General features: G+C 41.1%; 1 protein-coding gene across 1 annotated transcript in view; it reads right to left on the bottom strand.

Annotated features, from left to right (window-relative positions):
- Positions 1-2,640: 2,640 nt before the first annotated feature.
- The window catches only part of LOC104083506 (tubulin polyglutamylase TTLL5-like), a 72,025-nt gene continuing 49,454 nt past the window's right edge, over positions 2,641-25,211 (bottom strand). The window contains exons 4-6 of the mRNA XM_009587010.1: positions 19,302-19,522; positions 12,013-12,098; positions 2,641-3,182 (exon numbers count right to left, since the gene is read on the bottom strand). Of these exons, the coding sequence (XP_009585305.1) occupies positions 3,142-3,182; positions 12,013-12,098; positions 19,302-19,522 (348 nt within the window). The 3' untranslated portion in view covers positions 2,641-3,141. The remainder of the gene's footprint in view (positions 3,183-12,012; positions 12,099-19,301; positions 19,523-25,211) is intronic.

Here is a 25,211-nt window from a genome sequence, read left to right on the forward strand (position 1 = left end):
CAAAGGCACTTTCGATGAAACTCATTGATGAATACAGGGAAGTAAATGTCATAAAAGCAGAGACAAACTAATCCCCACTTGAGGAGCATGTATATAGTTGTACTCCTCTCATGTGCAACTATTATAAATCCAAAATGGTTTGCTATTCTCCTTTCCCCCCTTGTACTAGAAAACACTTCCTGTAAAATGCCTTCTCTCCAAGATGTGTGGGAAAGTTCTATGCCTCCCCACTGAATCTCTCAACTGAAGCACTCTCTGAGAGGTTTTTGAAAAGGGACAGACATGGAGGTAGCAGAGCTGCAAAGAGACAAAATATATATGTTATCCTTCAGTACACAGTATCCACTATGCACAAAGACATACATGACTCCAGGCTGAGGAGTACAGAGAGATGGAAAAAAATAAGAGGCTGGAATCGCAGGATTTGTTCCTGATTCTCTATTGCACATGCTCCCAAGGTAACAGCATTTGTGCTCAGAGCTGGGATCAGCAGATGCCCAAGGCAAAGGAATACTGCTATTTCCTTTGATGCTCTGACTGCCCTAATATATCCTGAGGCTGAACAGGTGTTCAAGGTCTAGGTGTTTGGCTCGAGGTAAAGGACCAGTCTTGATATCCTTGGGGTTTTTTTTTATTTGTTGGAAGCAGAAGAAAAATTTTCCAGGGACAAAGGATGCAAGACTTCACTGCTTCTGAAGCTGACAAAATTCATCCCTTCGAAATGAGGGTCTTAGACTGCAACGTGCATTTCTCTGAATATTTCAAAAATCTTAGAGACAAGATGTTTGATATTCTGCTACTAAGTCATCACAGTTACAGATGTGGTGTTGGCTACATATAACATGCAATGCAAAGAAGTTCAGAAAACATGCTGGCTATAACGGAGTACAAATCATTATCCCAAAATGAGGGGGTGGGAGACTGGCAAAGCTGACAAAACAATTAACCTATGTTTGTAATAAACCAGCACTAATTGGTAATTTGCCAGACAAAGATGCAAGAATGCTGTTTCTGCCAATGATCTTCTGAAGACAATCACCTTTCCTGGGCTAACTGTGCATTTAAATATCCATCCTCTAAACCTCTCTATAGTTTTCAGTGGTGGCTGTGACAATCTGAACGAAGAAACTAGAGAACAAAAACAGAGGTGAGAGTTCCACAAGGACGTATATCCTATAGCTACTCAATCCTGCACATGAAACCAAGTGGAATACGGATAACTCAGATCCCCTGGGAGGAAGAAAGGAATGGAATCTGCTATTTACTGAAGCTAAATCTTATAGGGAAATAGACCCTCTGACAGTTCTGGAACAGAGCTGGAGGCTATAGCCAATAACACACGTAGCAGAGTAGGCTATGAGAAGACAGACCCAAGGTCTTGAAGCCCACAGCTACTGAGGATGTGCAGAAGTTTGAAGTAACAACTTCTGCAACTAAATTTTCACTAATCATGAGCCGACAACTTGATGCACCAGTAGAAACATGTGTCTCGGAGATCCATGGGTGGAATTCAATGATTACAGACAGAAGGGACATGATCTGAAAGTAACTTCACAAGATTTTACAAATCTTTTGGTCACTGATGATATGTGATGGCGGCACAGGCAGCAGACAAAAAACAGGTTCTTGAAGAACACAGCTGAAAAACGCAGAGAAAGTGAACAGGATCATGACTGCCTACGAAATGAAAGATAAGCAAATGAAGTAAGAAAAGGAACAGCTACATCAGAGAACTGCATTTTGGACAAATGAAGTATTCAGTATTCAGTCATATGCGTGAGTGGAACAGAAATAGAAAAATGCGTGTTCTGTCTTATGAATTCATGCCTGGAGCAAGCGATAGTGAAACTAATGGGGTATGAATATAACTATTTCATCTCACAATTTATCTGGTCTTGAATGACAGGAAATATGCACAATCCAAGAGCGAACATGAACACAATCATTTCAAGAGAAAACATTTTCCCCCTCTGACACTGTTTCTTCTGTCAGCCATTGGGTTGATCACTATCTACTTGCCAACACATGAGAATGATCTCTTGACACTGACTATACAGGCTAGAAATGACAGGGGAGCTGTGGAATAAAAAAACAGATCAAACAGGCTGTTAAAATCCAATCTCTGAGGGCTTTGATACAAACAACAGGAGATTTTGTACCTTTTGAGAATTACAATCATACCACCTACTGTTTGACAAGGCAGAAGTTGCAAAATACTGAGTTTTCCTTTAACCTGGCACCAAGAAAGAGCCAGAGCTGAAGCTGCTTCCTGTTCATTTTAGGGATAGGTGGATCTTCCCTCCAATACATTTTCCAGCTGCTGATGTTGTTTTCTAACACAAGCAAATTAATTTTCATAGCATCAGGCAAATTTTAACTGGAGTGCTTCACAAAGCCACTATTGCAATTGATAGGAGCCACCTGGGCCTTAGGGTTCAAGCTTGGGTCTGAAAACATCAGCCAATTTAAAAAGTTTATAAAGCCTAAACAAACAGAAATCAAAATAAAAAAAATAAGCCACACAGAACATAAGCATCCAACAGTGAAACATAAAGACAGATTTAAAATCCTATCCAATATAATGACAGCAAATATTTTGGGAGTGTGAATTAATAACTGAAAATATAACCAAAACAAACAAATGAAATGACTTTATTCAAACCAATCATGTTTATGGCTCTGTGCCAAAATTCAAGATGGCAACCAACACAGATGTGTCCAGTCATATGTTCTAATATTTTCCTCTGCTGATGGTTGCCATGTGATGACAGCAGAGAATCTTGGCTGTTACCAGACTAGGACAGACTGAAATGGCTGAGCAAATGAGACTTTATGTTCAAACTTGAACCTTAGGAAGAACAATACAGACAGCTGGAGGACCTCTGTCTTATAGAAAGATCTCATAGTGATCAGGAAGAGGTGGGAAAAAGGGACTCCAAGACTCAGCAGCAGAAGCTCTCAGAAGCAATCATTCACCTCAGCTTGCACGTGTATCACCAGCTTCCACAAATGTTCAGGTACTCTCCTCAGTAGGTTGTCCTCTCACCAGGGCCTCCTCTTCACTCTATATGGGAGTGTGGTGGTATGGAGTCACTGCTGCTGCTTCCTTTGCCCCATACTTGAAGCAGCACCCTGGATCCCTCACCTGGTGTTCAGTGTTAGTCCTTCTCTGCAAGCAGAGGCTGGAAAAAACACAAAGCAAAGATTTTGAGTAATCATGGGGGACTGTTGTGTGGGAAAAACTGCTGCACTGCTCTGCAAATCTCAGCCATCACCAGAAATTTATAGAGATAGATTTTAATTCTACATACTGCGACACTTTCCTAGTTAGGCATGTTATGGGAAAAAGTCAATGTCATCTTCACTTCTTTAACCTAAAAATCCTTAGACAGTCCTTTAAAAAGAAAAATCCAAAACACTTAGAAATGTACCAAGTTTATTTTGGACAGTTTGCATTTTACAGCTAATCTAGTAGGTAAAGCTTGTCCTGTGTATTTAGCATATCAGCTTGCTCCTAAATGTGAGTGACATCTGTTGAGAGGTATTTATTAAAAATATTGCTATATTTTAAAAAATACGCTCTCCTTGAAAGCCCAGCATAGAGCCAAACATCACACAGCATAGAGGATCTGGAAAGATGTTTAGAAAGCAGGATTGCCAGCTATGACACTGCACAGAAAGTTTGGAACGTGATTAGGAACCAAACTGTCAACCATGAGTATTAAGATAGGATACCAGTCCAGAAACCTATCCCTTGGCAATATGCTGAAATTAAGGAAACAAAGGCACATGAGAGAGGCAGCCAACTTCAACCTCATCTTCCTGTTTTGAAGAGACTTTTGAGCCTTCCTTTTCCTACAGAAATGCACAGTACAGTTTGTCTTTTCTCACAAACTGAATTAACATCACTTGGTGTGAGTTCCTCTTGTATGGCTACCTTGAGGACTCAACACAGAGAGGGGCATTCCTATGGCTACAAGCAAATATGTAGGTTCCTACCATGAGTGCAGCTCATGGCCAATTCAATAATTTCATAAATATTAATGTATATAATTCTATGAAGTTTTACCATTTCAAAGCTACTGGTGAGCATTCCACCTCCTTCTACTTGAGTAGGTTGAGGTTCTGGTTGAGTAGGGGGGGACAGAAAAAACCCTCATTCCTGACAGCAGCCAACATTAACTGTTGATTCTCCCTAGTGAGAAGAATCATTGCAGTGAATTACTATATACAACAGAATGAATCTCCTTTATTCTCTGCCTGCCAGGAGGTGTTAAAGTATCTGCCTATATGTCTGTCCACATGTTTACATATTATTATGTCATGCATGACTGCACCTCAAAAACTTTAACACTTTTGTACTTAGAACAGTTAACATAGGGGGAAGAAAAGGATTACCTCCATTTTATGGATATGATTCTGAGTCACAAGGAAATCATGGGAGTTGTGTAAAGTCATTTACGGGATACCTGCACACTAAAATTCAGTGCCATATAGACTTTCCCAGCACAGATGTACACAGCCTTCGTCATACACCAGCACCTAATCTACTCTGCTTCCAAGCAAAAAAGAGCCGAGCACTAAGCTAGATGACAGTACTGGGTCAGGGACCCATGCTAGCATTTTTTAGAGCTAGTTTGGGCTGTTTCATCATACCCACAGCAAGTCTGTGGCAGAACTGAGAAGCATGTTGAAGCCTCCTGAATCCAGTGTTGAAAACACTTGCTCCCTGAAAAGCTCTGATAATCCTAGAAATTCAGATTTTTTATCCCAGAGCAGTGGGAATTTCTAATCCTAGAGTGATGCCCAGCATTCTCTTGATAATATATAGTGCAACTAAGAAAGGCAATAAATAGATGGGGTTTATTTATAACCATGGGTGACTGACACTAGCAAGCCAGGACAGCTGACAACAGAAGGCCAACCTTCCCTCCCCCATCTTTTGGGCACAGTTTCAAGTTGGCTTGCTGGACCAGGCAGGCAAGGGAAAGCAGCAGTTCCAAGTCATGAAAATTTACTTGGAGGCAGGGGGTGACACAAGCAGTACACACAACTGTATTAGAGTGAAGTCTCCCTGCTTGAAAAGAGCAGTGAGCAGCCTCATTAACAAGTGGAGAAATAGCAGTGGAAGCCAGCATGAGCCTTCCTGCTCCCCATGTTATAGAGAAGACACTTGGTGGGCTCCTTACCCTGACTGCTAATGCCCTTCTGTATTTGAGAGCCTTCATTCCGATTTCTCTTATTCAGCTACCTAGTCCCTGGTTTGTTGTAGCTCTCTTCTCCAGCTCTTCCCCACATTTCATTTCATAACTTCAGACACTCCTTTTACCCTATTCACACACATTTTGGTTTCTATTTTTAGTCTCAATAAAATAATGCCAGATTAAAACAAAATCCAATTTGGATGGGCAAAGTCATCCTCTCTATAGGAAGCTTAATGCCAAAGGGCCAGATGTGAGACAGAAGTAGCCAAGATATTATATAACCTCTCCCCAGTCTTTGCACACCTGATATTGAATGACATTTCCAACACAGCAAGGAAATACAGGCAGTTTGCCATCATGTAACTACTGAGAACAAGCAATGCTCAGCCTCCAGTCAGGCAAAAATGCCAACTGCCTGAAGTAATTACTTATCCTGCTTTGGAGTTTTCTTTGAGTCTGTCAGAAGTGAAGGCTCCTAAAACTCAAGCTGGGTTCTAGTTCTTAAACAGGTAAGCCAATTTCTAGAGACTGTCCCTTCCTTTTTCTCCTGCTTTCCCAGTGGTGCCAAGACTTGGAATGTCCTTTCAGTGGAATGAGACCAGTAGCAACAGGAAAAAGCTCCTTCCTTTCATAAAAGAAAGGCAAAAGGTTGACTAAAGGTGTGAAAGGCAGGCTGCTCTCACAAGTTAAGGAATAAATGTCATTTCTGATCATTAGAAATGAACACTGACCCTCAGCTCTAGCTGAGAGGCGATGGCTGAGTTGGACATTATCTTCTTAACACCATCTGAGAAGGGCCTGGAATGCTGCTTTTGGCAGAGCTTTACACTCTGATGGGATTTAATGAGACTTACACAGTTTTCTGATAACTGGATAAACTGGATATTACTGCTGTTGACAAAGGCTGTATACAGGGTGAGAGGCTGCACTGGAAAAGTTTGATGCAAGGTGCCGGATATCACATTGCTGTTCCCTTTCAGTGACCCACCCAGAGCTTCTCAGCCAGACAGGTGGTTCAGGAAGGATTTATGTAGAAGAGCACATCATTACTCCACTCCTGGACTAGGATAGATAATGAGGTGACATCAAAAGTTGCTCTTTTGTGTCATAAGATATCTTGTGCCTGAGTAGCCAAAGAAATCTGAGGTAGAGGTTACTCGAGGTGCCCATTTGAAGGTCACCTTTTGAAGTCAAGACCACTTGTGCAGTCAGTCACAGCAAGAGAGAACCAGGAGGGTGGCAAATGAAGACTGGAATTAGCAGGATTAGTGGGAGGGAGAAGGCATACCAGCAATGTACTGTGCAGAAACCTGAGTGATTTCTTTTCCCAGCTGCTCCTGATGAAGGATTTGGACAGTGTGGTGAGACCAGCTGAAATCATAGCCAAGCTTCCTCTTGGGAATGTGGTGACAACATAAAAATAAATACATTGGTGTTCAACAATCTACTGCCTTCCGTGGCTGCAGGGGAGCCTGGCAGAAGCTGAGGAAGCCTGGACAAGGCTGGGCAGCTGGGAATTCCACCCTACTGTAGCAAATGGCTGGGAGTCTGACACAGGCCATGCACAGTGGCAACAGTACATATCCCAGCCCATCCTATCCCATCCCATTGCCACCCTTTACACTCCAAGAGAGTTGAGATGCTAAAATAATCTCCAAATCCCAGGCATTTTCTTTGTTTAGATCTGGCAAACAATACAAAGTGATTGTATGCGTCTTGTTTAAATGCCTGTTGTGTTTACCTGCCTTTTTTTTTTGTTAATTTTGCTGGTGCAGGACAATTTTGAAGCTTGTATTTTTGCATACCTGCTAAAAGAATATCTTCTTTTCTTTCCTTAATCTTACATAAAAGAGGCTGCATTTCAGGAATAGTGTTAATTCAAGCAGTGGGTAGACAACAGCCAGTCACAGCTTAGCACCTCCAACATTAACTCTAATTTCAGGTCTCCAATAACAAGACATGCATGACCTTCTTATGAAGGACCATACAATAATCTTGGATATAAAAAACTTTAGAAATACACAGTCTACCTGTAGATTTCCTGTAAAATGAAAAAAATCTGGAGTGTGCTAGATGCAGAGAAGAGTAAGTGCAAAAGTGCTCCTTACTAACACTAGTTTGCAAGCAGGCTCCATTCATCGCTCTATACCGGACCACACTGCTTGCTTGCACATTCATCTTATTTGGATGGTGTTCAGACACTGCTCTCCACCTTAGCCTAAAGAAGGAAATCACTAGAAAACTAAGAACAGCAGCCTGCCTTCTACATGGATTAGATCCAAACCAGCTTATTAATCCCTATATTCTTCAACTAGTCTCTTGGCAGTTCAGGATGCAGTTTTAAGCCCTTACAGATGATGATACACTTTATTTCAAAGAGTTGCATACCTTCAGGACTTGGCATTCATGCAGATATGGGGGCCAGGTGAATGTCTAAAGTAAACAGACAATTGTGCATTATCCTGCAACTAAGCTCAGATAAAGACCTGGGAATCACAGCGAATAAAATCAAGTCTATACCACCTAGCTCAAGAAGTTTCCTCCCTAGCTTCAGATTGAGTTTTGACATTCACCTTCTGTATGAAGTATTCTCAAGAGAACTAGAATACAAATAAATTCATTTTGGACTCATGCTTTAAACCAGACTAGGTAGAGATCTGAGACTTCACTGCTGTCAAACTCAGATAGCATATTACTAACTCTTACCTCCCCTAATCAGTAATGCTTTTTTCTTCTCCCAGCACACGTAGTGGAAAAGCCATGTGGACACTAGTAATATAAACATTATCACATTAAAACTGCCTCACTGTTAATCAGTCTGAGTATGAAAAGGTGAAAGTCCTGTCAAATCTGGAGCCAGGCATCAGTTTTAATCGTGATTCATATTTGTTTGTAATTATATAGGTTATTAGCACATTTTATTTTCACCATAGCAAAACAGAACCCCAGAGGCATTCTGTCTTCTGAAGCTTTTAAAATAAAAATTTCACAAACTCTCAAGAAGTTGGCAGCAAACAAAAGAGAGAAGCACAAAGACGGAAGACAGATTTCACTCATAGCTGCTGTTACCTTTACCTTTGCCAAACCAAATAAAATCAGCTGGGGTCATCACCCTGTGCATCCACTCCACAACTGCACTGAGGGGTTAACTATACTTTCAGATTGTTCCTGTCTCCAGCTCTTACACACAAGAGTCCAGCTCAGAAACAGAGAAGCTGCTGTTATATTTTCATAAAGTGCCCTTCATCCTCTATTCTCCCTAAAATCTGCTTTGTGTTAGCATTTTCAAAAAGGAAGAATAATAAATATAATAAATTTCTAACTATGAGGTCTTCCACATAGCTACAGAACTTCCTTGATGTTTCTTGCCAGTTGTTCAAAAGCTAAATTCTGGTGGAAAAATGACACCTTTTTTACCTAGAACTTCACTTTCTTGAGAAAAAGAATTCATGCACTATTCACCTAATGCCACTAGAGAGGAGCAGAAAATAAAATAGCAAAATATGGCCAAATGTCTCCATACACCTTACATTGTTAATATATACACTAAAAAAAATGACCAGCCTGTAGGTTCCTTCCTTCATCATCTGAACTCGCCATATCAAACACAGCCTCATAAAGACAACCTGGAACTGAACAACCCACCATACTATTTAGCTTATCCATTACTCAGCAAGCTATATTCTGAAGAAGAGTTGGAAAAGATAATTGATTTCTTAGCTTACAATCACCATATTTCACTAATACTAACTGAATTGCTAAATTCCATGAAGCAGGAAACAATCAGTGTAATGCTGTGGGACCCTCAAAGTAACACAGAATAAAAAACCCAATGTGGTAATGGCTATATTTTCAGAATGACTGACAACCCACTAGCGGCTGGGTGATCAATTTCAGTGAAAAATCAGGTCAGAAGCATTTGAAGTTCCCTAGAGGTAGTAATTCTCAGTATTTCTTTAATAGAATAAATCCTGTTAAACTTCCAGGAACTTTGATAGGAAACTGTCTGTTCAGACACTACAAATAATCCCCAAATGATAGCTTGCAGATTTAGCTTCCTGTCTATAGATACTCACGAGAATCTCTGCCTTCTCTCTCATTACGCCAATGGCACACAGCTCACACACAACTTCTGCCTCTCCATGAAATGAGGATGAGGCTATAGGGACGAGAGGCTGCCACGCTTTCATCGTACTGGTAGCTTGTTTCAGAATCCTGAGCTGCTTTGCACAAATGCTGACTTTTATTCTCCCTTTTATTTCATCTCAAGGGATCTGTCCTCAAGAGCTTGAGCCCACTGCACAACAGTATCTACAACTGGTATTCTCCTACAGTTGCAGTACTAACGACCAGTGAACTGTTTTCTGGACAACCTGGTTAAAAGTTTCCATACTGCCTGACTCTCCCTTCCCTTGACTCTCTCATCCTTACTTTTTGTTAGATCATTTGTGACACCTTTATGCTGCTTCTCTGCAGAGCCCCATAGCTATCCTCAGATAGGCTGTTAGAGGAGAAGGCCTATTCAAGCTTCTCGGACATTTTTGAACATTTGCGTGTGTGTTTATACAGAGGTTCTGCCTGGTTCCTCTTTTATCTCTGCAACTTTTCACAGCCTTCTATCTTTAAATGCTTGCAGTTTATTCTGTAATCTGCTTTATGACTTGTGTCTTCAACCCCTCTAGTTGGTATCTAGGATACTAAATACATATGAAACAGTAACCCCAAATAAGCTGCTGATGAGGAAATCAGGGCCCTCGTGTAAGCAATCAATGGAGAGAGTGAAGAAGAAAAACAGCTGTTCCTGCAGGAAGGACCAAAGTAGTTTGAGACACACAGACTGGGCACAGCAGCCTCTGATGCATACCAGTGGCTTGGTGCAAAGCTGAAGAAAATATCATTCCCCAGTTTCCAAGAACAAACATTTTGCTTTAGTTAGTTCAATCACCACAATATTTAGCACTGTTCTTGGAGCTATATACCTCTTCTAGTGACAAGGAAGCTTTGAGTGACCCACCCACCATTGTTCTGCTAGCCTACCCCTAGCCAAACTAGGGTTCTATCTAAGCCTTCACACTCTTAGCTAAATGGCAGGCTAAACCCTTTGTTTCAGCTTCAGAGAGGATAAGTTTAGTACAGTGCAGCTAGCCTAGTCCTACAGAAGGAAACATGAGCTGAAGTTCTCAGTTCTCACTGGATGATAAGTCTTCCCAGAGAGGGTGACTACCCTGAACTTTGTATTTGTTATCTAGCCTATATTCTTCCTGCAGCTCTGGCTGTTGCCTTCCATCATTAATATTATCAACAATCCTCACACATGCTCTGTATAAATATTCACAGAAACAGGGAAGGATAGAAAAATGCTACCTACAGTTATCACAGACACATGTAACAACAACAGTACCCAGAGGAGATGGAGAGAATCTCTTGCAGAGCTTAAAATTACAGGCTAGCAACTGTGAGAGTGCTCTTAAAACTGTGAAAAAGAAGGCAGAATTCAGCACACAAACACCATCATGTAAGTCCACTCAGCAAACCATTTTGGTCAATATATTAAGAACTACACTTTTACATTTACTTGTAAATTTATGTGTAACCTTGGTTTATATACTGTACTAAAAACAACTTGAACTATACAGTAGACCAGAACTTTTGCCTCAACTATACATATACTACAGTGTTGACATAATTTTATTTATTTTGATAATCCCATTATATTCCATTCCTACACTCTCACGTTGCAATGTGCTGTAGGGTCTTTTTTATTGACTATGGCTATTCACCCTATAACATTTCTGGTAGGATAACTGGAGTTTTTGGCAGGTGGTAAAGCGTGGGAGGCAGTTTGGAACTACATGGTAAGTGCATTAGCTGAATGTTTGTGCTAGAGGATCAGCAATAAAATCACTGACATTAATAATGGAAATGTCATCTTTAAGTTTCAGAGCTAAATATCCAGGAGGTGAATTGGGTAGTTCACCCCATGCAAACTTTTCTTTCAGCCTGTGAAAACACAGAGATTGCTGCATTAGCGATACTCAAGTAATGTTTTCAGGATTTTCACAGCAAAACAAAAGGTCAGAAACATAATTTTTTAATGCATTCTAGACCATAATTTGTCCATATATTCCATTACAGCATCATCACAAATTACTGTGGGCCATGGGTAATATGGGTTCATCAGGACTACACTCTACCTGCTAATAGGTCTGCATCAATGAAAAATGGACTGGGTCCTCATTTACTGAGACCTTAACAGCAGATAAACCTATTTGAATTAATTAGCCACTAGGGAATGATGAAAATTTGATTCTATAACTCTCAGTGATTTTCCTTTGGGAACTTTCACCTCTACTGATTGACTTCACTATGCAGCTGATTCACAAGTCTCAAGTATGTCTTTCTGAACGAGGGGGCTGTTCTGTAAGACCGAAGAAAAATGTAAAGAATGTCCTGGCCCTTTATTACAGGCCAAGCTTAAACAACAGAGCATCTTTGAGCCAAAGCCTAAAGCAAAGAGGAGCCATTTTAGCCAAGTTTTTTTTCCCAGCCACATTTTTAGGGATATTCCTCTTCTAATTCTATGAAACACAGCCTTTGCTCCCTTCTGTTTAGTCTTTTTAATCCCAGGAGGAATAAATTCCCTGCACAGCTGAACCCAGACTGTTACCTAGGAACCACTACATGCAGGGTAGGCAGCTGTGTTTCTTCTTCTTGCTGAGAAAGTTTTTTCCCTGCCAGTTCTTGAGAAAGATGAAAGCATCCCAGCATGCCCACCCCCACTTTCCTGCTCTTCGGCACTGGCACTCACCTGTGGAATTTGTCCCTGGCTCACAGGATGCAGCACTGTGAAGGCTGTTCTGGAATCTGTTCAGTTGCCTTTCAGTGGAGGTCACCCTAACAGGTAAAAGTATCAAATTAGACAGAGATAAGAAGGGATATACCAAGGAAGAATAAAAGTCTCAAACAAAAAATTGAGAATTCTTCTAGTTTACATAATCTCACTAGGATTGTGGCTATGAAGCTGTGCCTGAACATGGTACGAAAAAGGCAGTGACAGCAACTGACTCCAAAATGGCAGAGCAAGACAGATGAACACTCAAGCCACCAGCAAGACTTCGATGTGCCTAAAACAATTAATTGTCCCATGTGCCCTGGAAGCTGATTCTGGAGGATAAAGGAGATAGCAAATGGTATTGGACCACCAAAGCACAACTCAACTAGTAATGCTGTGGTCATGTTATTCCAGTGATTTGAAGTAAAACAATTAAGCAACCTTAGAACAGAAATGTACACACTAGCAAAAACATGCTACATTCAAAAGTTGAGTCCTTACATCTCAGCAGAGACAGCTCATTTAGGCAAGATTTCTCACTTGTCTTGGAAACTGAGACCCACAGGATGCATTTAATCTCCAGTAGTCCAGTGCCAGTCCTCTAGTAGATACTTTATGCAAATCCTCCTGCATTTATCTCAGCGTTTGAGTTACAGCAAAACTATATTCTGTGGAGTACAACTGCATTTCCTTTAACTGTTATAAAGATTCATTACCAGACTGAGACCATGCCCTCCTACATAAAAAATGGGTCTACTCACAAGGCAAGGTCAAACTATACAGCTGCAACGATCTATTCTGTCCTTAAAATCTATACAATTGATCCATCTATTCCTGGTTTGTCCTCTCCTCCCTTATCCCTCCTTGCCTTTTTCCTTCCTGCCCAACTCTATCTTGATCACTCCAGACTTCTGCGTGTACACTCCTGTCTCCCTGCCAGAGTCCTTCTCCTTCACTCACTCAGCTCTGCAGTGTTAGAGTTACTGTGAGCTCTTCCCCAGAAGACCACTGTAATCTCCAATCCCCCTGATGACTAACAGACCCAGGCACACATGTGCAGTTTCTATAGTTTTGTCTGAAACCTTTTGCTTTCAGATTTCGAAGTCAGCAAGTTGCCAGTAATCCAGGTGCTCCTGGCAGCTAAAAAGCCAGTGAGGGACTCCTGTATTTTATCTCAGTTGGATTTTAGTGAAATAAATTGGAGTCCATACAGGAAGGGAGAGGGATGCAGATATGACATTTGCAAAACACAACGCCTTACTTCAGCCAGCCGTAATTTGAAATGCTATTGTCAAATGAGGTGCCTGTTTCTATGTTTGTCATCTCTTGGAGAGAATTCTGGATCTGTACTTATGGTTTCTTTTGCTGCTGATACTGCATGGTCCTTCTGGGAGCTGAGAATCCAGACGGATCTTTATGCCTCTTACATAGAGATTCCATACTCATAATTAGCTTGTCCACTTTGTTAACGCAGCACAACTGACAGCCAAATTCAGCTCACCCTTCTGTAGGTAGAATGCAGACTAGTGGTTGAAAATATCATCAAGAACGCCAGCAAGTACAACAACAACAACAACAAAAAAGCAAGGAACAGTCACACTTCTACCTTCAAATGTGGTTTATGTTTAGAGAATCTCTTTCTGTCTACAGACTTGCCCTCCTTCTTTTCTGCCTCCCCACAGTGTACCTTGATTCTTGCAGTTTCAACTGTCACCTCCACATGGCTCATTCTCAGATGTGCTTCTGAGTCATTGATCTCCCACCATGCTAAGCTGACACCTCAAGTTCTCTCTGCTGTCCTGATGGAAGCTCCAGTGCCAGAACATATTCACTGCTTAAACTGAGTTAATCCTTTTCCACTTTCTTCCTCCTTGGGTTGGCTGAAACCCTACTGCCTTTCTCAGTTTCCTGCTTTTAATGTCTGTGTTGTTTTTGCTTCCACTTCTCCAATGCAATCCATTGTTATGTTCTCCATTTGTTCTTCAATACTAACAAAAACACTGTCCCCACTGTCCCCTCCACTTAAATATCTGTCACTGCCCTTTTCTATCTCTTATGCAGCTAACCCCTCCTTGAAACTGATATTGACTTCCTTCATTTAGGCACTAAACCAGCGCCAAGCTGCCCAGCCTTGGACTGCAAATTTGAAGGATGCTTTTGTTCCACAGGTGACAAAGAAATACTTTCTTGACTAAATTTTGAGCACCTTTGTTTTAACAACCTATTCCTGGGATATTACGAATGCATCTAATGGTCCAGGGGGGACAGAACTGACACTAAGAAATTCACATCACAAAAAGCTCAGGTTTGACAAGAGGACAGCAACAGATGTGAAGACCCAGAGCCAGGGAGGCTTGTTCCTCTTTGTTACTCTTGGACAGGGTATCTCTGCATGTGTATCTGTGTGTATGATCTGAGGCTAGCCAAGGGCTAAGAGCTACAGGCCTAGTGAGCCCAGCTGTGTCAGGGTGTTAAATCAAGGCATGCCTCTCAGATGCACTGCTTTTCCTGCCAAAAATGTCTAAGGGTCAGGCAGCCTGATTAACCCAGATGCTCAGGAGCTAAAAAAACAAGTGTGCCGCAGTACAGCAGTAGCAAAAAAGTGAAAGGGGTTCCAGTAACAGTTACATGCTTGCTCTCCTGCTGCCTGTCCTCTTTTCAGTGAACACTCAGTCTGTATGTGTGATGTACCTGGCACACTTAAGACACTTCACGCATGCCTATGAATAAGCGCACATGGGCAAGACAGGTACAAACCAGAACCATAGTGTTTTACAGGGCTCGCTCTGTGGCCATCATTCTACTTTTGGCACATTTGCCAGGCTTGGCCAGCCTCTCCTAGAACAGCTGGCTATTGCTGTATCCAATTGCAGTCAGGACTCCACCCCATCATGGGATGGATTTCCTGAACCCTGGAGAAATGCACCACCTCTACCCTATTTCTGTACTAGCTACAGTAGAGCAGAACTTCGGCTCTTCTGCTGTTGGCAGAAGTAAATATATATTTTACATGCAAAGTAAATATACAAAAGAAGAACAAGGTAGAAAGACTTTGTGCTGTGGTGTTGGGACTTGAAGGGAGTATTTGTTTCGAACGGCTTCCTGAATAGAGTTGGTGGGAATGACATTTACAGAGAAGTTCAGTACAAGAAATTACGCCATGTTGATCAAAATCCCCAATAGTTTGTGATGTTCCAGTCTATTGATGGTAAACTCGGTGATCTTCTTGGGCTCCCTCTCTCCCGCCCTGATAACATCTTGAACTATATGCTCCTTTTCCTTACCTGGCATTTCCTCTCTTTATATACAGTGGTCTAACATTGACGCTGAATTTTTCTGAGATCTTTTCTTTGACTGATACTTCTGTTCACAGGCTGTTCAAGGCCTTGCTCTACTTGATGCTGACATAGTTAGAGAGCAGGTTTCTGAAACGTTACTATAGGAATGATAGCGCAGAAATTTGTATTTATTGTGACTTGGTCATTCCTAAAAGCAGAAAGATTTTCTGTCTACCACCTGTACTAGTTCAGTCTGGGTTCTGACAGTTGAGCTAATATATTTTTCTACTTTGCATGCTGTCATCTGTAACGTGAAGATTCGATACACCAAATGCTGCTTCCAGGGACATCTGCTTCATTCCACGGCTTACGAATACTATATCTGTGTTCTCTGTCTCAAAATGTTGCTCTCAGCTATCAGCAGGTCTGTTCATGGCTCATAGACCTGCCAATAGAAGTGGCAACATGAGCAGTGGAAAGGACCCAGTCTGACTCTTGGAAAGAAAGAAGAGCTTGTTGTGTTAGCTGTTCAAAAACTATCTTTCTACTTGTGATATGAGCACATTTAATCAAAACTATAGAGCCCCTTGAGACCATTTTATGGAGCTACATTTCAGCATAGAGCTACATATTAAACCATTTCTCCCAGTTAGTCTTTTTCCACACCTTAATATGGGCCCCAGTTTTCCACTCTGTTAGCTTAAGCAAGGAGTCTGCTTTGGACACAATCCATTATAAAGTCAACCTACCACCTTTTACAAGTTGAGAGACTGAGAAAACAAGAGAGGCCAGGAACTGAAAAGACAAGACTGAGTTGTCTGGCTGTTCCATTACTTTTTTCCTTTATGTTTTAACCAGGGAAGTGTCCAAGTTACTAGATAGTTTTTGAATTAGTCAGTAATGTTCATCTTTAGCATCTCATTCTGTTTGTAGTTGAGTTTTCTGCTTCTTACTCTTTTCTTCCTCTTCTGGAAGCCACGTGTGCTGGCTGGGGGAGAATTGATAATGCATGCAAGGAAGAGATAGGTCAAAGAGACAAAGTTGATTTTAATTTGTCTTCACAGTCCAGTCTCTGGAGAAATTCTACTAACAACTTTAAAAAGATGATCTTAATAAAGATGTTAAACAAAAGCCAAGTGGTGCAAGAGCACACAGAGAAAACAGATCTGGTTTACTGAAATATATGGGAAAAAAAAAAAGAGACATGAGAGCTTTAACAACAGAATGGGATTAGTTTCAGTGAGTCTTGTGGAAATAAAATATATAGCACCGAGATCTTCTTTGAGGAAAGAGATCAGGAAAAACAGCCAACAAGTATTAGAGGGTGAGAGTGGGCAGCAAATAAAAAATGACCTGACAGAGAAATGAAGCAGCCAAAAAGCCAAAATTAGATTAGATGTTATGGAAAGAAATATTTACCATGTCATAACCTAAGGATACGGTAGTCCCACACTGGAAAAGTACAATTCTGGGTGCCACAATGCAAGCACTCTGACAAACTGAAGAAAATACAGTAAATTCAAGACAATTAAGGACTTGGCAGGTGGAACTACTATCTGAGGTTAAGAAAACCTCAACAAGTCTAAGCAACATCAGAAAACTCCAAGAAGTAGAATGATATTCAAAAGATGGAAAGTATTTGCAAGGGAAAGTGTTTAGGATGGTTCAGGAAGAAGGAACAAGGTATAACAGGATGAAACAAAGGAAAAATTCAGATTGCACATCAGGAGAAACTTTCTGATAATAAGTTGTCTAGATTTCTTAAATAGTCTTCTGTAGCACATGGTGGAGTTTCTGCTACTGGAGTTTTTTGAAAGCAGACTACACACAGTGTCCGAGAATACTTTGTACAGAATAACCAGGGACTGTAAAGAACAGGCTGGAGCATGGAAGACATCTTTTTCTTCTCTAATCTATACTCCTTTGACAAAGAGGTTTCTCTCCATTCACTCTCCGCTGTCGATGCATCTCTGGTCTTTTCCTGACAACAATGAATGGATTAAATTAGATTGAGGCATAGCAGTTTTTAAACGATCAGCTCTCAGTATGCTGGAAATATAGCTGGGCACTGCTGTTTTCCATGTAAGTGAAAAAATGTTACTGCAATATCCCATGAATGGCAAGAATGGGTTTGGAGCCTCGTGCTGGAGACTGAAAGGCAACTTGGAAAGTATTTCCGGAGTGGCTCCTTGCAGCCTTCAATACTTGGATTAGTTTTCTGAAATTCTGAAGGAATCTTTTGCTTTTTTTCCCCCTTCTGTGCATTTTTGGTGCTGAACTTTTTCCGGTTTTCCCACACTCCTGCCTGTCACAGAGCAGAAACCACAAAAATGCAGCAAAGTAAAGTCTGTCCAAGGAGCTGCAATTTCATCTCACAAGGATAAACATTTCCTCTGCCAAGAAGTGAGCACAGCACACCGGCATCTTCAAATACACATCCCTGCTGCCCAGCAGAGAAACCCACTGACATAGCCTGTCACCTGTACTAACATGAGCTACCCATCATAAAAGAAATCAGATAGCAAGCCCACCAGCATATACCTGCCAGACTTGATGCTCACATCTGCATTTGCTGAGTTGACAAAGTCTACCAACATTTGTTTTCTTTTTAAATAGTTTTGGGGGATTAATTCAGTGTGCTGTCTCTTAAGATAGCAAGAGCACAGGCAGGAAATAAACAAGCTTCCCCAAAGCAGTTCTGTCCAATCCCCTTAAATACGCCTTGCAGTTCCAGATTTGATCCACACACTGACGGTGTCTTAGCATCTTCATAAGGTGTCTTTCATCAGTAATCTTTTACTAAAACTTCTCTCTTTAAGCAGGAAGGGAACACAGAATCAGGAAGCCTCACAGGAACGTGCTCTGAAAGCTTTACAACTCTTCTGGCTGTAGAGTAAGTATAAGGAAGGAAGTTATGAATGCGATTTTTGCCCTTCAGTATTCAGGGATGAAACAAGTCTGAGGATATATGAGGAAAAACCTGAAGAAGGATTTAGTCTAAAGCAGTTCTGTCATTTAAGAGGAGATAAACAGAGAGCTGAGGAAGCTACCAAGAAAGGTAAAGGATAAGAAGAAAACCCAGAAGTCTTGCTCACATTCTCATAATGCACAAAAGAGAAGACACACCAAGAAATGGAAAGGAAAGAAACTTAAAATCAGTAAGCAACATTTCATGGTGAATTTTTTTTGTTTTTAAAGATAACACATGCCAAATCCATCTACCTTAGAATGACAAGCACTATATAATTAAAAGCTTAGTAAAAGTTAAAAGAAGGATTTCTACAGATAATGAGGAAAACTATCATTACATTAGGCACAATATAAACACTTTAAATGAAATAAACACTGTGCTTGTAGGCATAAGTCAATCATTGTGTGTTAAATTTATGGGGAAACTTGGCTCAAGGGCAGATTAGCTTGTTAAGGATATTAGGTTTTTTTGGGGGGGAGCCTCTTCTGACCCACCAGATTCTAGCCCCCATCAGAGATTAAACATGGAGGGAGTGACGCAAGTGCCTAAACATAGATGTCTAGTACCATACTTAGTACTCTCAAGTTATTTGAGACATCTGCATGGGACTGGCAGATACAACATGAGATCTACAGAAGACTTGTGCTCATCTGGAGCAGCAGGTAGAGGTCAAGTGGAACAGCCCTGGGCATCTAAAAAGTCACTAGCAACCTGTATTTAGGTAACTGAATCCCACCCTGGATCAGATACTTCTCTGATTCAATATAGCAGTTCATATGTCCCTATGTTTGTATAATGTTACAGCCTTACCTACCTTACCATTGTGAAACGTGAAACTGCAACATAGTGCACACCTATTTCAGTACACACAGCTCAGGTTTTCTTAGATTTATCTTGGACAGCATAGCCAAAAAGATCTATGTCAGAGTCACATGTAGACAGGTTCTTCTCTGATATTCCTTCTCAGGGGAACCAGTGCCAACTCCCTGTTGCGGATAGGAAGAGATAAAACTTACTTGGAAATCCTCTGGGCTGCAGCCTTTCTGACCACTGCCTGCCTGTGGTTTGCTGGAGGCTTTGGAACCAGCTGAGAAGGCGTACTCTGGGATGGCATCACTTTGTGCAAACCGGCTGCCTTCTGGACACTAGAAGTGGCACTTGATGTCTTATGGGCATCAGAGCCAGCTGGCATAGATACATGGCTGGTGCTGGATTGCGAGTAGTTGGCAAAGAGAGTCTGGTTAAAAAAAAAAAAGAAAACAAAAAAAGTAATTGGTGATTACCTCTCTGAATATTGCTGAGAGAGCTGATGGAGGTGGGTGACATTTTTGTGAGGGATAATATCTGCCTGGTGAAGGCAACTCCAGGGGTCCAGGGACAGTCCCACGCATAAAAAGAAGCGTTAAGTGGTCAAGTCAGTGAAGTAGTTTTTAGAGCTGAATTTTATACCCTTGGAAACTGGGACTAGTTTCTAGGAAGGCAGACAAGCTCATTACTGCCACAGAATGATACTATTCTGGATCAAAAAACAAGAGGTCCTATCCTCAATCTAATATTGCAGTGGGCTCCCATCCACAAAGAAGTAAAGCTTTCATTGCTTTGAATGACTTTCTGCATTTATCTTGCTAAATTACTCTTTGTGTGGGAGGTGGGATTGAGAGACAGTTCTAGGAAAGAAAAAGGTTATGGGGAAGATGTTACAATGCCAGATCTTCAGTCTAACCCTGTAGGTGCTTGGAATAACAGAAAGAAATAACAGAAAAAGGGACTTTAGGTCAGCAGGCTGACAAAAAGGAAATCCCCAGTAATACCAGGGAACAGAAAATATTTCTATTCCTATAGCAGGTGGGAGAGTAAGTATGTTGGAGATTTGTCACAGGGAACAAAAGAATCTGCATGCTATGAGACACTGGAGAACTGAGCAGAGGACTGGCAAAGTAGGGAGTGGGGAATGGTTCCCTACGGGAGCTCTGCAAACTGCTCAACTCTTTTCAGAAAGGAGCAACCTGCTGGGAGTTCTGCCTTGTCTTTCCTCGAAGTCAGTCAGCTTCCCAGGGCAAAGAGGCAGTACCGTAACCGTGTAGTTTGGCAGTTAGAGGTCAGTGATAGGAGATGAGGGGAATAGCTGAGCACTTGCCAGTCACCTCAGTGTGACCCTGGGAGCAGTGCTCTTCACTGCGTTTGTCCTCAGTTTCTTCTCTGGTGAAAAACAACAAAGCCACAGCGAGCAGGCTCCAGAGAAAACCACAGTCTGAGGGCTGGCTGAGTCTCAGCACACAGACAGGAAAAGCCCCTCTCCCCCGCAATTCTCTGGCAAATGGCAGGGCAGTGGTGTATGGGAAGGCGTTTCTGACAGGCAGAGCTCTAGGGAGAAAAGGAAGTGCAGGAGCCAAAACAGGCCTGTTTCCTAACTAGAGCTCACTGACAAGATGCCCTTGAGCTCCCAATCCTTCTTAACCTCTCCCTTCCCTGAAGCTCTACCTTGATCGCAGCTTTCAGATTTTTAATAAGTAGCTGGTACAAGCGCAGAAGTCTGGAAAATAGCAGTCACACCCCACCTCCCCCCAGCAAAACAAACTAAAATAGAACTTGGTTTCGTCTCTTGCATCTTGGAGTCTGACACATCATGGGGTTGGGATGGAGAGCCTCAAGTCACTGCACCCCCTTCTTATTCAGAGGTGACACTTCATTGTGCTCTGTTTGATATTACGCATATTTCCTGTAAGTTGTTCTTCTTGTTATTAAAATGACTAAGATCCTGGAGTCCACAAAGCATACAGTCTTAACCCCCTTCCCTGTGTTAACATGCATTAGCAAGGAGGTCCATGACTCTGAAGAAACAGCAAGCATGGATGCTCTACCAAAGTCTGATCAGCAAAAGCTGGGTTGAGACCTGCCTAAAGAAAGGTCATGGATGTTTTTCTTGGGGGTAACGGACTTCCAAAAAGGCCTTTGTCTCCATGCTGTGCTGAGATTCTGGCTGCCTTCCAGGCAAGGATGGGGAGACTAGAAGCTGACATGGACCATGACTTCTGGATTCAGCTATAAAGCATACTGCCCTGCTGTGAACTCCATGGGGATAAGACAGGAAACCAGGAGAAGCTACTGTGCAAATAAAGAGGGCAGCTGGGGAGAGCAGAGCCTGACCACACAAAGGAAGGGTTGGGAAGAGATTTCAGCACATCCAAAAAGTAGGAGACAGACCTCATCACTCAGGATTCTGAAGGCTCAGGATCTAGGGAGAGCAGAAGCCTAGACAAACCCTGACAGAGGCAGTCCTGAAGCAGGTAGCATTCTACAACTATTGCTGCTGCAAGTAAAAAACTTTGGCAGATTTAACTTGACGTTGAGGAGACATCTGCTTCCCTGACAAGTTCTTAGGGCTATAAATCTGAAAAATACTTAGAACGCTATGAGACCTTTTAGCTAAAAATCATGTAAAGCATTAGTAAGTTAATTCTGTTGCATAATTCTCTGGGCAGGTAGGACAGCATTAACCCTGTTTTGCACATGAAGAATGTTAGCACTGACAGAGAAAGTGATTCTCCCGAAGCCACAGACTGAAGAAATATGAAAAGCTAGGTTGAAAGCCCACAGAAGATCCTGACTCCCAATCCCATATTTGCCTCATTAGATCACACCTCTCCTTGCTTCCACATCTACACATGAACACCATACACAAAGTGTTATCTGTACAAAAATGGCAGTTTTTAATTAGAAAATCTCAACATGTACAGCTTGTCAGTAAGGATGATGCACATCTAAGAGTATTAGCCAGTAGCAGCTGAGCTCGGGCTACTCATGATTAAAAGCAGGGAGGTACTGTAGTGCTTTGAAGAAAAGCAAATATATTAATGATCTTCAAAACCAGAAAGAATGTTCCTGGCACTTACCATCCCTGTATCTAACACCCATCCCTAGCACAGTAACGGAACAAATGTTACAAGCAAAAACACGTTCATTCTATGACCCGAGGAGGTAATGAAGCTCATTTCCCGTGAACCTGTCTTGGGGCTGAATCTTACAGTACCTAATATAAAGCATGCCCCAAATTATGCCTCGCTTCACGGGTTTGGGGCATTCTCGTGTTGATTTTCTGCTGTCTAATTAGGAGTGGCCTCATGCAGCAGCCTTTGCCTTACTGGGAACAGTAGTTGAATCCCCTTTTCAGATATGTAGCTCTTTATTTTCATGAAATGTATATGAAACATAGGTTTGAGATTTCTATCCCATAGTCATTCAGTTTAAATTGGATCAGCAAGTCTGAAAACGATGAGAGATTCAGCAGTGTATGAGAACTTACAGACAGATGCACACACACATGTACTGCATAAAGATCTGTGCAGCTAGTTCCAAATCACTAGCGCTGGAAACTGAGATGTTTATAAGCAATAAACAATGATGAGGATTTAAGTTAAAAAAAGAAAAAAAAAAGCAAACCTAACAAAATAAAACCCACCCCTTTTAGAAAAGCAACTGCATTTCAGATGACATTGCAAAAATACAGCAAATTAAAAGCCTTGGAAGACCTTTGGAGTCATGCAAATTGTTTAGTGGAGATTCTTTTGAACACATATTAATGCAGTTAAATTCAGTTAAATCAGTTTGGATGCAACAATAAGTTGAGTTGAAAATTCACAAAGTGGCAATAAAAAACAGGCTCAAAATGTACTATTAACTGCCATAGTGTTAAACTGCAGTAAGAGGAGCATCTTAGGGTCATCAAGAAATTTAAAGAAAAGCAGCAAATTCATGGTATGGACAGACTGTCCTGAGGCATGTTTTGCTTGGTAAATTCTTCAGAACAAGACTAAAATATACTAAAATAAGTTGACTTGGTGCTGCCTTCTTTGTCTCTCTTTTGGTACTGGGAGCTCTCTGGGGCAAGGATTGGTTCATATCATTGTAATGGAAAGATACCAAATACATCTGGATGTTACTAATAATTCTAATAATAATTAATAATAAATAACAATTCTAATAATAGTGACAGGATCAGAAACATGGGGACAAAATTTCAGCTGGTATAAATCAGCACAGACTACTGCTTTCAGAACAGTTGTTCTGCTTTACTTAGACTGAGACTTTGACTCATCAGTATCACAAGACTCAAATAGGAAAAATGGTAGTTAGCACATTTAGTGGGAAAACAATCTGAGGGAGAAAGCTGCAAAACAAGAATGAACAAGAGACTGAAGGGGAAGAGAGACTGCAAATCTGACAGCAGTCCAATATATAATAGTTTAGAAAACAGTTTAATGATGTTTAAGGCTGCATTCAAAGAGGCCCTGGGTCCTCAGGCAGGAATAATGTAGTTCTAGGAATACTAGGAATATTATTCTGAATACTCAACATTCCCAGTCAGATCCAAATAAGCTGTAGGAAATTCAGAAGAGAGTCACATACATTAAAAGAAAAAAAAATTTGCTGAACTTCGTAAAATGAGGAATATTTCAGAGAACATACCATTTTTAAATGATTGAGAAAATTATTTAAGATTAACTTAGTCCAATATTTTATAGCATAAAATCTACTCAAAATTCTGATTGAAAATGTGATCATAACTGACCACACAACTCATTAACATGATTTATGTCTTGTTTAACATGAGCTTTTTTGATATAAGCAGGACCGATGTGGATCATTCCACTATACGATTGTACTTTTCTTGGTTTAATTTAGCTTTTTTCCCCATGTGAAATGTTTGGCATAAAATTCTAAACCCAGTAGATGCTAAGCTAAGCAGACAGAACATAGTCATACAGAGAAGGAGGAACCTCCCTAACAGCTAATGGCATCTTTCCAGTACAGGAAACAATTAGAGAATAAACAATGATGGTATATTAACTGCCTTGCCAACTGCAGCAGTGATACTAACATCTAGGTCATAACGTGTCACATGAAGTCTCCTTTAAACATTAAAAATACTGCTATAAGCCTGTTTTTCTTGTTTTTTGGTTTGATTTTGTAATTCTTTTTCCTTGATCTTGTTGATATCAGATTTAAGCTTCTTGTCTCCACTTCCAAACTCTGCCCCTTTCTATTTTTTTTCTCTTTTCTCAGGCTCTGTATTGTCTCTGTTCCTGCGCCCTACCACTTCATCCATTTGTTGGTTAGATTCTCATCCAATCAGTTTGGTGTCTTTCTTTTTGTCCAGGGAATGAAGTACCTATTCTGGCATCAAAGATCTATTTCCACCATACTACACTGCGTGAACTAACTTCCACATACAATGAGTGAAAATTGTTGGTTATTATTCCTCTTCCTCCACCTACACTGTATTTGCTACTCTGCAAATTGTTAAATGCCTGGAGGAGAAATCATCATTCGTAAGTGTCTGGAAAGTGCTCAACCAAGAGTGGGTGCTGCCACAAAGAAGCCTTCATAAGATATATCCACTGCCATGGCAGATGGGGGTATTTCTATTACACAAATACTTGACTAGGAACTTCCATGCTTTCCAACACATCTATCTCATCTCCAACATATTGAACTGGTTAATGTACAGGCAAAAGCATTTGCCTGTGTTATTAATCGTGTTACTTGTTCACATGCTATCCATACACATACAACTAATCCATTTGTCACAAAGAGAAGGAAAGACTGGCATCTAGTCATGTTGTATGGTCATGCCATACTCAGGGTGTGCCTTGAGATATATTAATAAATGCACTTCAACTACTGACAATTGGCTAGCCTGCCTTCCAACCATAGCAAGAACATGAACAATCAGATAAAACAGGCTTGGAGATATCCTGCTTGCATTCACCAAAGTAGAGAGATCATGACACTCCTTCAAGTGATAGGCCTTCTGTTTTTGGGGATATATTTCTTCTGGTGAGAGGAGGCTGAGGAACTTGAATGTAGCAGGCAAGACAACAAAGGATGGAGTAGATCTCAATACGTGGGAAGGAACAGAAGGGAAA

This window comes from Fulmarus glacialis, unplaced genomic scaffold, assembly GCF_000690835.1.
Source record: "Fulmarus glacialis isolate BGI_N327 unplaced genomic scaffold, ASM69083v1 scaffold14511, whole genome shotgun sequence".
In the NCBI taxonomy this organism is placed as follows: Eukaryota; Metazoa; Chordata; class Aves; order Procellariiformes; family Procellariidae; genus Fulmarus; species Fulmarus glacialis.